The 17,991-nt window shown below is 37.5% G+C and overlaps 1 protein-coding gene across 3 annotated transcripts in view; it reads left to right on the forward strand.

Moving 5' to 3' along the window:
* LOC134795289 (adenylate cyclase type 2) overlaps positions 1 to 17,991 on the forward strand; it is a 288,583-nt gene that overhangs the window by 227,081 nt on the left and 43,511 nt on the right. For all 3 annotated transcript variants that reach the window (XM_063767091.1, XM_063767092.1, XM_063767093.1), the window contains 2 exons: positions 5,558 to 5,770; positions 17,455 to 17,582. In XM_063767091.1, coding sequence (XP_063623161.1) covers positions 5,558 to 5,770; positions 17,455 to 17,582 — 341 coding nt within the window. The remainder of the gene's footprint in view (positions 1 to 5,557; positions 5,771 to 17,454; positions 17,583 to 17,991) is intronic.

Consider the following 17,991-nt stretch of genomic DNA (forward strand, 5'->3'; position numbering starts at 1 on the left):
ATCTCGAATGGCCAATCTTGGTGTGAGATTGCATTCCCTAGTACCAAGCAACAGCGGGACGCGGCCCAGGCATATCAAAGCTTGGCAAGATTTTTCTTGCTCGTTTGTAGCGTTTGCTTTAACACTTTAGGTTTCTGAAACCCTCACCAGCGATTTACAGTCGAAAGTGGGATGAAGGAAAATAACAGCGAGACATCCTGTATATTCCATAGAAGCATTCCTGAGCTGTTAAGTATTTCAATTTCTTAAGATAGGTAGTAAAATCTGGCGAACAGACATTGAGTGGTTCAACTTAGGTACTTAATTGCTAACAATCCCGAAGCCACGTTGACCTTAAACTAGTCTGCATGCTCTAGGTTAGGCATGTAGTAAATTGTAATGGTCGGAAATATTTATTAATTTGTCCGGTCTGATCCGTCTAGTTTTGTAGTGTTTAGCAGTTTTGCGGCGAGGTGGCTAGATTTTATGAGTCAGAATCTGAGTTCATGGCCTGAAGTGATGCATACTGCATAGGTACTTAGGTATTATGTATTAGTCTCCTCTGCACTGCACATCAACATTGGTTTTAGGCGCTTGCGGTAGCGCTCTTGCGCCGCATATCCTAAGGGAAATTCGTCATTGAAAGTTTTATGACTAACGGAAAGTTTTGAGAACAGCGGTAGGCACAGTAGCGGACTAATTTGTTATAAATATATGGGCCAGACATATTTCAAGAGCGACGGGCTCTTTCTACGCATCTCAAAAAATCTATCCGGATCACACGTATTGGCCCTTGACAGGATTGAATTTGGGACCACTGTTATCAGGGCCGGATTAACCCTAAGTCAAAGTAGGCAACTGCCTAGGGGCCCCGCCTCGGCTAGGGGGCCCCGGCGCGGCGGCTCAGAGCACACCAAATAAAATTTTGTTCCATAGGGTCAATTCAATTCATTTCAATACTTTATTTCCAAGAATATGGTACATACAATGTTGGTTAGTAAAAGATGTTAGGTCAGCATATTCTGCCGGCATGCATCGGCGTAGATATATTTACATAACTATCAAAATTCATGAGTAAATTTTTTATTCTTATAATAATGAGTATGCTTTGTTACTGTTTTTTTTCGATCCATTCTTTAAATTAATGAAATACCTACTGTAATAAAATTGAAGCAATATGTTACAGTTTACGGTACTGTTGTAAATAATAAGGGTTTTCAGGAAAAATGGTTCACTTTTTTTCGAACAACCAACAACTTTTGGGTTATTTCGACCCAGAATCACGAAGACTATTGATTAAAACAAAGAAAAAGAAAGAAGACGAAAGTGTCCCCAGTTTTTCATAGGAATGCTCGACCTTTAGCCTCGCTTTTTACCTAAATTTACCATTGGTTTGTGTTCCACATCTCTACTTCAGCTTAGCCTTTGGCCTCGCTGCGCAAAGCTCGGCCTGCGGTCTCGCTTTTTAATACAATGGACATTGGTTCGTGTCTGTACTCATCTATTTATCCTGAAGCCTAATGAAGCACGGCTTTGACTTCGCATGGAAGCTCGCCTCACTGGGGAACTTCGGACTTTTAGGCCCAGGTGAAGATCAGTACCCGGTCTTTTAACACGCTTTCATAATTTGCGATATTGTTAACAAAAAATTTCGCGCTCGCTGCGCTTGTGATTATTTTTGGTTCTTTAATTGACCCTGTATCTACATGTTAGCTTGACTGGTGAATGAATAAAATTAGACCAAGAAAAGTCTGCAATGATTTTGATAGCATACGCAGTGCAAGTGTTATTTATACCTCATAATTTCATAGAAGTTTTGACGTTTTGCTAGTGCTATCAAAATTGTTGCAGGCTTATCTTGGTCTAACTCTAGTACTTAATTTAAGTAATTTTAACATAAGGAAATTCTTTATTATTATGTTGATTCTAATCATGTGGCTCGGCGTTTGGTCTTATGGTCGGACAATCACTGTTCAGTCTCGCAAAATATTAACTATTGAGAAAATCATCAACTTTGCGGCACCAGTTGAGCTTAGCCTTTAGCTTCGCTTAAAATTTGCCATTAGGTAGATAGGAAAGTGACGCTGAAGCTCACATCTTTGGTATTCCACTTGGAATTGGCCTTAAGCCTAAAGGGCTCTCCCCACACTTGACGCGACGCGGAATCCGCAAAAACCAATAGAATAAAGCTTTATGTCCACGCAATAAGAGCGAATAAGACATCGTTCGATTTGGATCGGCTCGGCCGACGCCTGAAGATTGAAATTAAAAACGCAAACTTATTTCCCTGTACTGAATATGCTGTGTGCAGAATTGACTGTAGGGGGCCCCAAACCTCGCACTGCCTAGGGGCCCCGGCATGCTTAATCCGGCCCTGACTGTTATTTATTCGGCAGTGTGCATGATTCCTGTATGTCTACTATAGTGTTTTTCAAATATTGTGGGTACGGTGGCAACACCTTAAAACGCATAAATTGTATTGTAAAGATAGCTGTCACAGTACCAAAGCTATATTATTATGTGAAAAATAAATTTAAGATGACTTTACACACCACAGTAATTTTTTTTATATTTACTTTAACAGACATAACTTTTATAAAAAAAATATTGCATATTACGTTTTTCAGTGCCTAATAGTACCTGGAGGAAATCAAGGTCGATAACTATATAATATCAGGTTTCGTGTCAATGCCTCGCGTTCAGATGTTTATTCTAGTAATTTGATTGATTACCTTGCTTAAGGTTATCCTCATGTGCACGCAAATCTGTTTTGCATTGTTTTATTTTACTAGTAAATTATGGTTACAACAACCAACCGGCGCGAGTGCAGGCCCGATTCGAACTTTAAGATACGTCAATTAATAGATCTAGAAACGATATGGATTAGATATGTCAGTGTGAAATGTGACGATTCTTCAAACAAAAACGTCACTTGTGACACTGACAAATGTAATCCATATCGTTTCTAGATCTATTAATTGACGTATCTTAAAGTTCGAATCGGGCAGTGCGTTGCAGGACCCAGGGCCATATAGAAATATATAGGTACTTCCCTGAAGAACCTCATACTGCCCTTCCCCCCTTATGATTAGCTAGTTAATTACACAACCGGACTGTTCGCGGCCGGAAAATCCTCCGAAACCGCATAATGTACTTCCATTGGACTTAAGTATTTTTTAAAGAGTTTGTTCAAATATTTTAGCTGCCGTTACTATCCCAATCACATGTCTAAACAAACTGTATATTTACAATACAATACAATACTATACTCTTTATTTTCCAACACAGTTTACAATACATGTACAGAAACATAAACAAAGACGAACAGATAGAGGTTACTCCGCTTTACACTGGCTTGGGGTAGGTTATAATATTTGATAGAGTAATACTTAGGTATATTAAGAGATAAAAAAGTAGGCAGATAAGTATTTACTGTACTTACTAAATAGTAGTATGAATGAACTGGATGAACTCTCTCATCTCAGCGCATATGCAACCGTACACACATGCAAGTGAAAAGACATGGAATGAAGAAATCACATGAATTTCTGCCATCTAGCCTGTCTTCCAACCCAGAGGACAACTGTACACTCATACTTCGCTAATACGACAATTTCTAGGAATACGAGTGATCTTAGGAGCCATAGTTAGAAATATCACGCTTAACTAATGGTAATGAATCACCACATTACTATTCTAGACTTTAACAGGACGACGACCTACCCAACCTGTTCGCAGAAAAAATAATTATTCCTACATTAAGTACATAAACCACATGGGCACTAAAATTAAATTAAATTCTTAGCCCTAATCCTAATGCTCATGTAAAATTAAAACAGTACCTATGCAATTAAAAACCGTTGCTTCAAGCGGATTGCCAAAGGTAACTTTAATCAACAAAAACGCAAGATTAAGGCGCGATAATACCAGTCATAATTACATATTACATACCTATTTTTAGTTATAACTAGGATTTCTTTTATAATTGCGTCTGAAGGAAAATAATAGCAAAACCTTTTTCACGGTAAACATAATCCCATCAGGCGCGTAATTTTAATCATACTATTAGATTTGAATGGCCCAATGACCTTATGCCTTATGTGACTATAGTCTATTTTTAACTATAAAAGTACTATGCGAAACATTTTCTATGCAAAACAACGGGCTGCACTCCGGGAGTGCCGGCAGAAATGAAACTCAATGACATTGTAACAGTTTTTCGATCAGGTCACGTGTCCGTCTTACGAATTTTCAATCTGTCGAATCTGTCGGTCACGTGACCTGTCGCGAGTTTAACATTTTTTTCCCCACCCAAAAAGCGCACCGCGCCGCTAGTTTTCACTTCAAAAATAAATGAGCGTTTCATAATATTTCCTATGAGCAGTTCCTAGTTAAAACAAAAGAGACTATAGTAGAGAGATTAAAACTAAGCGCCTAGAGTTTTACTTTTAATTATCTACGGACATAAAACTGTCAGCAGCAAACAGAAGTTGGAAAAAGTCTCATCACGCGAAGCCTAACTTTTATAGCCGGGCTACAGACAATTTATCTATTAGACATCACATATAATTCGGGGTCATTGGAAACGATTCTATTCTAACAATTTGTTATCTAGTTTTGATACGAGTTTGATGATCTTTCACGCTGATCGCTGTTCACAAAATACAGAGCCGTGCAAAATGACATCAATATCAAATTGGAAAACTCAGAAGCGGCTTCCAAGAGGCGCAACTGCTCATTTCTGTTTTGTCGACGTTTAGGGCTTATTTGCATGTTAATGACAAATATTAAATACGTAAGCTATCATGGGCCAGTGTAATGTAGTGAAATAATGTAGGATGAATCTGGATGATGAGGTTCCTGGCGTGGAAAGTCACAAAAATAAGGGCGCTTATGTGGTGACCGCAAATCTTTGTCAATGCTTCATAATGTGTGTATTGCGGGGTCTATGGAGAGTAATCTTTCAGTCGAGCTTTCCAAGCGGATTAAGGTTTTCTTTCAGTGGAAAAGTCCAGACGATCAAACGATTTGATTATGGTACTCAATGTTAAAAGTTTGTCTTATAAATTAAAAAGAGATTGGACTGGACAGTGGCATTCCATTAAACTTGAGTGTGAAACTCCAATCAAAAGTTTGGTTTTTAATTTGAGTTTTTTTGTGAAATTTTATTAAGTATACAAAGGTTCGGGTTGAATATTATTAGTAACTTTTTAAGCCATATGATGTCTCACACACCCTTAGGAGGTTAAAAAGGTAACTTAACTACATAGCGGACGCCAAGTAACCCTTACAGACTATATTGCCGTTATGTCTATAGCGACAAGAAAGCCTGTAAAGGTTACTTGGCGTATTTGTAGCGTTTAGATATAGGTACTTTAGCAGCTATGTTATATTTCTGAGCTACATATTTTTGGTAGCGACATTATATAAAAATGTTATAGCTCAACATAAATATCTCCTCCTCATTACGCAATTTGCCGAAGCATTCAGACTATTCAGAGTATTTAGTAGTAGGTAGCCTATTTTATTTTTGGTGGTGCTTCACACGAAAATTGAGTAAAAATGTCTCTTGTTCTAGGTGAAACGCTCAATAATGCTCAAGATGGCGGACGCCTGCGCCGACGCGTCGAAACAGACGCGCTTCCACGAGATGCACGTGCAGAGACACAACAACGTCAGCATCCTGTACGCGGACATCGTCAACTTCACGCCGCTGAGTGAGAGGCTGAGCGCGTCGGACTTGGTGAAGACGCTTAACGAGCTGTTTGGACGGTTCGATCAGATTGCTCAGGTCAGTAAAAAAAATACTAATTGGACGTAACCACAGAATAAATAATAGTACTAGGTACAGTAGAAGACTCACTCTCTAACAAAACGCGTCTGTTACGATCAGGACAGATATGGCCGCTAGATGGCGACAGCGCCACGCGCGGCTTATGGGTAGCCACCAAAATTGGTGTGGAACGGATGTACTTTTAGCTTGCAAAGCAACGAAATCGCGGAGTGAGCCACGCCTGACGTAACTAAAAACTTCGATAACGTATCTACGTTTTGTCTATGCCTACGTTAACTTTTTGGCCGTCAAAGAAGTCAACTGACGCGCGCGGCTACAGCTCAATATCAACCTTCATGTATTCTGACAAGGTTCACGATGACGCGCCACACACGATCTTGTCTTTGTCTAACCCTTTGAACGCTACTCAAAGGGTTAGACAAAGACTTCGGTCTCTTCTTAAGTAGGTACGGAAAAGACAGGTTATGATTCAAGTCACGTTATTTAAGAAGAGGCGAAAGAAACGAATTCTGAATGAAAGGAACTCTTTACTCAGGAAAAACAAACACGGAGAAATTAGTTCTAAATTTAAAATGGCGATGACAGTTTTATGGGATACCCTATGCGTTGAAGAATTTCATAATGACCTGTGTCTGCACCAAACCTTGGAAGTAGGTTGCCAAAAAGGGGGCTGTGGGGACCTTTAGGATGCAAGTGATGCAACCGGGAATGCGCTAAGATTAGGAAATTGTTCATTTTAGCTTATAATAAAATTATATTATATCACAATATTAGCTGTTAGGATGTAAGTAGTTTAGTACCTACTTTATGTAATATTATCAATTCAACCTCACCGTAGTTCGAAATGCATAATAGTTGTAGTTTCACAGTTTGAATTTCAAAATGTCCGCAAGTCAATGTGAATTGGAAATTCAATCGCGAATTCAATGTTAGTTTAACACTTCAAATGCAAGCAATTCAAACTTGAATGTGTCGGGAAACACCAATAAAGTACTTAGGCGTTTTATTATAAAGATTTCCGGCAATCGCGAAAATGAACTTTACGTCTTTACAATAAAGTTGTTTATAGGACTTGTTGATTGAGAAAAGTACGAACGCCTGAACATAATCTAATAGCAAGCACGTCTGCTGAGGGAACGCTGAATATTACGAATGTATACGTTAGGCGAAAATTTGTGCGTTTGTGCCGAGTTTAGGTGTACACTTGAGTTGAGAATATGTAATATATCGTAATTACTGCGTTTGTTAAGGAAATACGTACAATTTAAAATTGTCTTCCTCTGTGTTAACAAAGACAATATGCTCGTGGCTCTTTTATACGTTTGTGTAATCACGAATATGTAATAGCAATATAGCGATAGTCGCGATAGACCCTATTAATCATGTTTTATTATGTATAGGCATTGCCTATCAAAAGCGACTACACGTTGGTTTATCATTATTTTTTAATAAGGTAAGGTCTCATACTGTTTGTCTTGCCCCGAGTAAAATAAACCATGTTAGTCTTACCCCACCTTACAATACAATACAATACAAATACTCATTATTGCACACCTCAATAGAAGAAAATAGAAATAAAAGCAGAGGTAAGCAACAGGCGGTCTAATCGCTAAAAAGCTTTAATGCATTGCAAAATATTTTGTTTGTAAAACTTAAAATTCTAATAAATACCTATATTTCTATATCATACTATACTCACAATCGTTATAATTCAAAACTAACCACCATCAGAACATCAATCAAAGTTAAGCCACACTTTTCCAACTAAACATCCCGTTTGCAAGTTAGCGGTAGCGGGGTATCGAAGCCACACTGGCCTATTCGGATTTCGAGATAATCACAAGATCTTGAGACGATTTAGAGATCAACTAGATCTACATTAGATATCGACTGGATGTGACTTGGATATCTAAGTCATAACTTGTCGAAATCGTTCAAGAGGACCTCCAGAATCGCGGAAACGTCAAATTTGACATATCTATCTTACAAATATCTTTAAATTATCCGTATCGTACAGTAAAGGGCCATAAAGTTTGCACATCGGTATTTAGAAAGAGAATATTGGAGGCAACGAGAATGAAAGAGACAACGCTCTACGAAGCCGAAATTCCGATGTGCAAACTTTATGGCCCTTTACTGTAACTTGTTGAAGTCTAGTAGAAATCTAATTCATTTTCCGAATCGAGCCGACAGCTATCCATAACAAGCGGTAGAACTAGCGCCAACTTTCAAGTGATTTCTCACGCTTACAGCGACATTTCACGCTGGAACTTTAAGGTGCTTTTATTTCAGTACGGCTACCATGAGTTGACATTTGACGTTTATGCTAGCGACGGCGTGAACGTGATAGCAGTGTATCTCGCACTAATATACAGTATGTTTCTGAACGAAAAGCAATTACTCAAACCCGTTAATGTTTAGGTCATACTAATTAACTTTTACTATGGGACCAACCCCGAAATCGCGAGAAAAAATTGACTCTCCCATAGGAAATTTCAACATCAGACCAGCAAAATGTATGAAACATCCAATTTTTTTTCCGCGTTTTCGGGGTTGGTCCCATAGTAATAGTTGCTCAGTATGACCTAAACATTAACGTGTTTGAGTAATTGCCTTTCGTTCAGATACATACTATACATATATTGGTGCAGTCGCTAGCGTAAATGCAGCACTCATGGTAGCCGTACAGAGTGCGTAGACAACATGCCAATCGTTTACGCTTCGTAGCGAACGAAACGCAAACTGTCACTGTCGCACTAATATGTAAGAGTAATAGAGAGACACAGAGTGTTTCGTTATCGTAGCGCAAACGATTGTCAACTTGGCTAGACACCCTGGACTGGTCCTTCTCCGAAATTCCGAAAACTTTATTACAAATACAAAATTCTTTATTTTTGTAAGTTACACGATAAATGTAAGCTAAGGGATATTAGAAACGTTTTTCTTGGTATTTGTTGCTTTACTCAATCTCTTAAATTATATATACTTACTTAGACAGTGGAGTTCAAAATAACACAGTAAACTGATATTTACGGGCGTGTAGTTATTTAATGTAACGGAATTACCTCGTTGTAGCAATATTAAATTCAGGTATATACATAGGTATATACACGCATATGTAAATATTATATACTAAACAAACCTCTTTGTCTCAGCAAAATAGCTCTGATATACAAAATGATACTGTTATTTTTAATAAAATACTTTGTTGCGTTTCTCTTTCCATGCACTGTATAATAAACCCGTAATTCTGTTATCCAAGCTCCGTTGAACACTGCCAAATTGAATAACCCCCGTCTAAGACTCAAACATAATAGGTATTACGTCCAACCAAAGACTACACAATATAAAGACTTTACTTAGGTCAAGATAAGCGCTGGTAGCCTAGCGGTAAGAGCGTGCGACTTTCAATCCGGAGGTCGCGCGTTCAAACCCCGGCTCGTACCAATGAGTTTTTCGGAATTTATGTACGAAATATCATTTGATATTTACCAGTCGCTTTTCGGTGAAGGAAAACATCGTGAGGAAACCGGACTAATCCCAATAAGGCCTAGTTTATCCTCTGGGTTGGAAGGTCAGATGGAGGTCGGTTTCGAAAGAACTAGTGCCTACGCCAATTCTTGGGATTAGTTGCCAAGCGGACCCGAGGATCCCATGAGCCGTGGCAAAATGCCGGGACACCGCGAGGAAGAAGAAGACTTAGGTCAAGATAAGGTGCACTACTTTTCATAACATCGTTGTGGATTGCGTGATGTTTGCAATTAGGGAATGCAATCTCGCACCAAGATTGGCGATTCGAGATCTCGCACGAAAAATCTGAATCGAGATTGGGTATTTCGAGATCTCGACCGCCAGACTTTCGAGCTCGAGATTAATCTCGACGAGATCGAGATTTGACAAAGTAATCAAAAATGTGTTATTTTTATCAACAATCTCTAGGGACTCCGTATAAACTACTTATATAGGGTAGGTCATGTTGTATTTTGAAAATAAAAACAACAAATTAAATTAACATTTAATAAAAATCACATAGGTATTATAAAAAAAAAACAAGAAATATATAGCTCTAATTTGCATGTAAGTATGAAAAAGTGGTACCTACTTAATAATTATTTTTAGTTATCATTGTAAGTAGAGGCACTAACATGCTCAGTTGATATTTTTGACAAGTACTGAGCAACTTACAAAAAAATGTAGGGTCATCCGATTCATGGCGATTCATATAAATACCTAATTGTGGGTACGCTAAATTCGCCCGATTATTTCGCACAGAGCGCGCTACAATGCGCGCACAATTGCACTGCCTGAACAACATGAATCTAAGGTCAAAAATATTACTCAAAACAAAGTAATTCACACGGATCACTCTTTCAATCTCGTTCGAGATCTTGAAAATGTCAATCGAGATCTCGACCAAGATTGTAAAAATTGAGATTTTCTGTCAACGAGATTGAATCTCGAAAAACCGTGTGAGATCTCGCGAGATCTCGAAGTTGCGATATCGAGATTGCATTCCCTAGTTGCAATTTTGTTTGGCACTTTGTTCGCGTACACTACACCTTAATAATAAAGCTCAGAGCACTTACTGATTGCCAATAATATAGTCCATCTAAGTTAACTCTGCACACAGTTTGGAGTAACAAGTGAGTTAATGTCACTATAAAATATACACTAGGTACCTATATTAGCTTAGTTCGACTACATCTACCTACAAAATTTATACTTATATTTGAAAACTCTCTAGGGGATAATAACGGCTGGGTTACATTATATTTATTATAATTCAGTTCATCAATTGTGGTCGGCGATGGTGTAACTCTGCCTTAAGTAGCACCAGATACAAAAATTGTCGGAGACGGGATTTTGTTTGAAGAATATCAGTCTTCATCATATAATTGTCTCTGGTTTAAAGCAGTTGATAAAATATCAAATTGTAAACTTGAAACAACTGGCGAGTTGCGTTAAGATTCTAACGAACGAAACAAACAATGTCTGAAAGAAATCGTTAGCGGGTTGAAAGCTTTCATAATGATTCTCTTAAAGTAGTTAAACTACTTAGTACGCTTATTTGACCTCGGATTTGCTTTGCAATTGTTTTAGTTACAGTAAAACTCGCTTAAGAAGCCAAACGTTCTAAGTGGGAAAGCGTATAACCGTGAAAAACCCACGTCCAGGCCCAGGCCGCTGACATTCAAGTACCTATCTTAAGGATGACTCACGCTAGACCGGGCCGGCGCCGGGCCGGAGCTTCCGGCGCTTCGTTTTCTATGGAAAGCACCACGTGATCTCCGGTCAGCCGTCATAGAAAATGACAAGTCGGACGCTCCGGCCCGGGCACGACCCGGTCTACCATGATCGACTCATCCTATATTACTTATATCTTTGTTTGGTACTAATTTCCGTTGCTAGGAATTGTAAAACAAAGAAAATAGAGCGAGAAAACGTTTTAGATATAATTTGTACGCTCTATATTTGTATAAATTTTTAGCAACAAAAACTAATAGAGTCTGTTCGGAACGAGAAGAGTCGTGGAATGTATTAGGCCCCATACATTCCACGACTCTTCTCTTTCCGCACAGACTCTACCAGACGTAGATACATTAAATAATACATATGTTATTTAAATGTGAATGGCAAGTTATTTCAGCATGCTGTTTTAAAATGACTTACTGAAAGAGCGTAACTTCGATTGTATGGAAGCGACTTTTCGTTGGCGGATTCATGTGACTTTTAAAATTGCTATCTTAGGTATGTACCTATACTGTACGTTGCTTTACTGTTTAGGAGATCAAGTCCAGATCAAGTGTCTACGGTGTGTGATCCATCAATCAAAAACTTTCTTGCCTTTGACACTAAGTGACTTTTCAGTTTTAAACAAAACCCTTTAGTGGTTGGCCTTTAACAAACTTCGTACCTACTTTTTTTTTCAGAAGGCAATTTGGAATTCTAAATGACATGTTGATCCTGAATCAAAATAATTGTTGTTTTTTTTTACCTACTTTAGATTACGTAATAGTTATTTACGATACAAATGCGGAAAAGAGAAAATTCGAAATTACTTATTCGCACGTGTATCAAAAACGTTTTATAGTACATATGGCCCTTTAAACTTACGACATATGCACGGAAAGTGCTGTTTCCCGCACTAGTGCGGGAAAGTCCATATATATGTACTGTAATAGTAATTTACAGTACATATGGTCCTATTTTCCCGCACTAGTGCGTAAAATAGCACTTTTCGTGCGATGTCAAAAGTTTAAAGGGCCATATGTACTGTAAAACGTTGTACGATACACGTGCGAATAGGTAATTCGCAACTCGTGTCGATTTAAAACACTCCCTTCGGTCGTGTTTTAATTTATCGCCACTCGTTTCGAATTTCCTCTTTTCCGCACTTGTATCGTAAATAACTATAGTTTGAAATATTTTATATAAAAATAAAAACGATGCGAAAATGAATAGATATACTCAATGTTATTTTTTACGTAAGGACGAGGATAACAAGCTAGAATAGAAATAGAATAGAAATTATTTATCGGCTTAAACATTATAAATACCTTGCGCAAAGAATATATTTGATACTTAAAATTACTTGATACTTTGGTAGGTACCTACAGATCGACATACATACATAAGTATACTATTTACATGATTTTAAAACATGAAAGCTTTTCAATAGTTATTCGCGTTAGTTCATCCCACAGCCATCCATCCATCACTCTGACACGGTTGGCGTTGATAGTTTGTGCGGTCGATCGAGGACGTTTTAAATATATTACTAGTCAATGCTTCGAGGGATAATCTCGTCAGGGATTTTTTATCAATAAAAGCTGTTGGTATTATTGTAACGTTTAGTTAAGTAAAAACTTAACTACTATTTAAATTATTTATTTCAGATAACCATTCATAAAGCGGGAGTGGGCTTGGGCTATAGTCCCCACGCTAGCCCAATGCGGATTGGGGACTTCACGTACACCTTTGAATTTATTCGCAGATGTATGCAGGTTTCCTCACGATGTTTTCCTTCACCGAAAAGCTAGTGGTAAATATCAAATGATATTTCGTACAGTCACCACTGTCACCAGTAATAATATGTTACACAAAGAAGGCCGCAAAAATATCTGACACGATCTTATTCGTAGTACAATAAGTGCGCGTCACATATTTTTGCGGCCTTCATTGTGTAACATATTATTGCTGGTGACTGTACATAAGTTTCGCTAGAAATATTCAGCTCTTTATTGTGATGAGGTGATTTTGTGGGTATTTTCTACCACAATACGACCACAAATCACCGTTATCGCTCCAAAGCGCGGTGTGATCCAATAAATAACTTTATTTATTGCCAATTTCCACTTGATTTGGCAATATGGACCCAATACCTACCCTTTTATACTCGTACAGCGGCAGGTTTAATTTACTCCAATTGATTGGAGGATTATTTATATTTTGAGTTTATTTTGAGGTTATTACAGGCTGTAATGTAAAAATACAGATTGTGAAATAAATCAAATACAATTCATTCATTGTGCAATAATAACAATATGCATTGTGTTTGAAAAATCTTTAATCTAATCACATGCATACAGAAAATATAAAAACATCATAACTTCCAATGGGGTTGGCCGGTGGAAGTTTTTAGCAGATGGCGCCATCATAGCTTGCCCCGTCAATCCCTAGAATTGTGTCAAATTTTTGTTTTTTTAATACCCTGGATGCCAGCTCTTTAAGCCAAATCTCATAGAAAAAGGGGCAAGCTATGATGGCGCCATCTAGGCAAACCTTTGACAGTTGCCAACCCCATTAAAAATAAATATTCAAACTTAAATAGTCAAATCAAACACACTAAATTAAGCCAATCACTCTATTAGCTAGGTACCTTAGTATTTGTGTGCATCAACTATTTCATGCTGTGGCGTTTAATTATTTATTTATTGAACCGTAAACTTTGATCCGATTTAACAGGTTAACTTGCTTACTTATTACGCCATCATAATAATAGGTGACTGCTACGTAGTATTTCCTCGACTCGGTGTGGTGAAATTTTTTGTGTTTCACTTAGTAGCAAAGTTTCTTTAACTTTTGTGCCTTGAGACCCTCGAAACGCTAAATATTCCACTTTAAATTCCAATTCAGTTTTGGAATCTTTCGCTTGCCCTGGTATCAATATAAATTAGCACGAGGATTTAAACAACAACTTTGCCCCATTGTAAAACAAAACAAGTAGGTACCTACCTATAGTTTCTAGACTACATCATTTAAATTAAATCGCGCCAATATACGCGAGCCATTGTTAAATACGTTTGCATCGGATGCCATTTTGCACTGAAAACAAAAGAACGATGTTGGTTTATAGGATATTCTTTTACAATCAATTTAATTGAAACCCTATTGTGTATGCGATAAAGCATCAATTGGATTGCTTCCAAAAAGAACTGACGTTTACCCTTTAGTTTATTTAGCCAATGAATTTTCATTGCAATTGCAAATTAAGCAGTGTACAAACGAGTCCGCTTCAATCGGTTTCCGATGAACTGAAAATGAACTTTTTTGGTACGGATAAGTGATGGTATGTACTACGTTCTCGCTCGGTATTCCAAGATCCCATTTATATCTCTTGGGGTATAAAATATGAAAGCTCTGTATGACATGCAATCTGGAAACGGGCGTAAAGTTGCGATTTATGTACTGTTCGGAACATTCTCTGCATTTAGCTTAGTTGGGTTGGTTTCTGTCAAAATAAGATGTTAAAATGCATCTAGGTCTGGCGATTAAGCCGAGAAAGTATTAAGTTAAGTTTTGAGGTATTTAGTAAGGAAAAACACCCATCGTTAACAGGGGATAATGATAAGCCCATAAGCCGCATTGGACTAACGTAGCGACTAAAACCTAAAGCTTTTTGTGACATAAAGTCCAGCAGTGGGACGTACGTAACGAGACATTAAACATATATTGTTTAGAAAAATAAGTATACCTATAAAGTCCTTCACACAATTATTTATTCAGGTCTTTGGAATTATGTACACAGTCATGTGCAAAATTGAAGACTTGGCATATTAGATTTGGCATAAGAGAATTTTGAATTTTATCACAACTATTTATCGAGACTCTTAATATTTTTATTAATTATCTTCCTAAATATTTTAAATAAAAGTTTAACCCACAGATTTATCAAAAACAGACTGTTCCATTAATAAAACACAATCTGTCTTTATCACTTCATCTATTAGCGAAGTTCAAAGCCTTTCATCTCCCTTTGAACTCCATTAGGCACGGCGTCCACTGCCATCAGTTTTAATTGACTGCCTCTTAGCTTTCAATTACTTGAAACTAGTGAGCAATTGTGCATTAGGATTCAGGCGATGCACTATCTGTTTAATACGATGCTGTTTGATATATCTGTCGTGGCCAGATTTTGATCATATCATTAAATGCAATTTTTAACCCCCGACGTACAAGAAGGGTCTTGTATTATATTTTTGACGCCAATCGCTTTACAAATCATGTGTAATTGCGGTGTACATAGTACGTTTTTTTTGTGTAATAACATCTTGTTCGCAAACCGTAAATTTTCTTGTAGTATTTGTCCGCAATCGTTATTGATACTCGGGAGGATTGGGTAAATTTGGTCCAAACCATATATGCTTTACGTCGAGCTCCCAGGACGAAATGTGTACCTTATTAAAGCACGATTTAATAACATGATTTCAGCGATTTATAATGATTTTCATTCACGATTAGCCTTTACATATTAAATGTTCCCAAACGTACTTTAATTCTATAATTACCTAATCGCAATAAATATGTAATAATGTTAATAACTTTTACCCAAAAGGGATCCACATTAGATTAAATTAAAAGTACTTAGTTCTTTTAAATGTACTTACTCTATGTAATGTGGAAATAAAAAGGTATTTTATTATTTTATATAATGTTAATAACGACGTAGAGATAATATTTGTAACTAGAAATATCTCGCATGCTATCTAACTTTATGTTCTTCATACAATAATTTCTCATTAATTAAGTCCCAGAATATTCGGGCATGACCGCAAAAATGAAGAGGCCGCTACCGCAAGCCGCAGTATTCGGGTAAAGGCTAGATTGATGAACTGATTATTTGTTATTTCATATAATAAATAAAATACGTAACTCCTTTGTCGGGACAAGTTTTCTGAGACAAGAGATGTATGTCCCATTAGCGGTTTACCCTTGAATTGCCGACAGACATTTCATCGAATGTTATTTCGAAGACAACGTTTCAAGTAACTATTTTCATTTCATCGACAAGTTATTGCGTCGAAGAATCGATACTAGTAAATTTAAATCGGGGACTTTGAATTGGTACTTGAGTTATTTTGTATACAGTTTATATCGTGGTATTTCTTTACGGGTTTTCTTATTTAATTGTGGATTGTATTTAATAAAACTTATTCCGCGTAAAATTATTTCAATTTGTAATATTTCGTTATCGAAACTAAACGCAATCACGTCAGCCAGCTCACTCTGCGCGATTACAGCTATGTGCTCTAATTTTGAAGATATAATTTTATAAGGCTGCCATTTTCATTTTGGGCAAATTATAAATAGGTTGGTAACAATAATTTTACTTACTAAGCCGTTCATTTCTGTGTAGGGTCGCAGTTCTAACCTAACCTAAACTACTTTGAAAGCCGTTCGTTTCTGTGTGGGGTCGCAGTTCTAACCTAACCTAAACCTACTTTGAAAGCCGTTTGTTTCTGTGTGGGATCGCAGTTCTAACCTAACCTAAACCTACTTTGAAAGCCGTTTGTTTCTGTGTGGGGTCGCAGTTCTAACCTAACCTAAACCTACTTTGAAAGCCGTTCGTTTCTGTGTGGGATCGCAGTTCTAACCTAACCTAAACCTACTTTGAAAGCCGTTTGTTTCTGTGTGGGGTCGCAGTTCTAACCTAACCTAAACCTACTTTGAAAGCCGTTCGTTTCTGTGCGGGATCGCAGTTCTAACCTAACCTAAACCTACTTTGAAAGCCGTTTGTTTCTGTGTGGGGTCGCAGTTATAACCTAACCTATACCTACTTTGAAAGCCGTTCATTTCTGTGTGGGGTCGCAATTCTAACCTAACCTAAACCTACTTTAAAAGCCGTTCGTTTCTGTGTGGGGTCGCAGTTCTAACCTAACCTAAACCTACTTTGAAAGCCGTTCGTTTCTGTGTGGAGTCGCAGTTCTAACCTAACCTAAACCGACTTTGATAGCCGTTCGTTTCTGTGTGGGGTCGCAGTTCTATCCTAACCTAAATCTAAAATTCTTACAACAAAAAAATGTATAAATGTGTAGTAAGACATATAAAAAATTATTTAAGTAATACGTCGAACAAATGAATTGCAATGTAGTTGTGCCAATTAAAATAATTTGAAACGAATTATCGATCAAGTAATATTCGTTGAATAGTATTTCTATGCAGTAAGAAAAATTTAAATAAATAGTATGTGAAACAAAATAACGCCAAACAATATTACTAGTACTAACGTTTCGATGAAATAATATTCGATGAAAAGTTTGTCGGCAAAACAAGAGTACATCCCCATTAGCTTATGTTTGCGTAGTGATCAACTTTGAATTGACTGAACAGCACAGGTTCAATATCCTCTAAATTTTTGGACTTTTGTGACATCATTTCTAGAATTTACCGTTCGTTTACAGGAAAACCAGTGCATGCGCATCAAGATCCTGGGAGATTGTTACTACTGCGTGTCTGGCCTGCCTGTGTCCCGTCCCAACCACGCATACAACTGTGTCAACATGGGTCTACAGATGATCGACGCTATTAGGTATGTTGCTGCCATTTATTCAGGTCTTTGGAGTTATAGAAAGCGGCGAAAAACTTGGTGTTAAAGGCAGTGCAGATTTTGTCAGGCCATTGTGTTGAAATTGTGACAAGCAGGTCATCAACTTTGCCAGATACGGCAGGTGAATCACTTTAATCAAGTAATCACAGAGGAAAAGGATTTAAGGAGAAAAAGGTAGGAGAGAAAAGGATTTAAGGAAAATAAGCCTCGCAGAACAAATGCAAGAGTTTAAGCCAGACTAATCTCAATAAAGCTTAGTTGTGCGGCATGCTACAAAGAAAGTAGTAAGTAAAACCAGGATTAATGCAAGCGTGATCTGCACTTCATTGGATCGTTCCAGATTTAGCGGTAAGGAAGCGAAGGGACATGTAAGAATGTGGTCTACTCCCCC

This window comes from Cydia splendana, chromosome 12, assembly GCF_910591565.1.
Source record: "Cydia splendana chromosome 12, ilCydSple1.2, whole genome shotgun sequence".
Lineage (NCBI taxonomy): Eukaryota > Metazoa > Arthropoda > Insecta > Lepidoptera > Tortricidae > Cydia > Cydia splendana.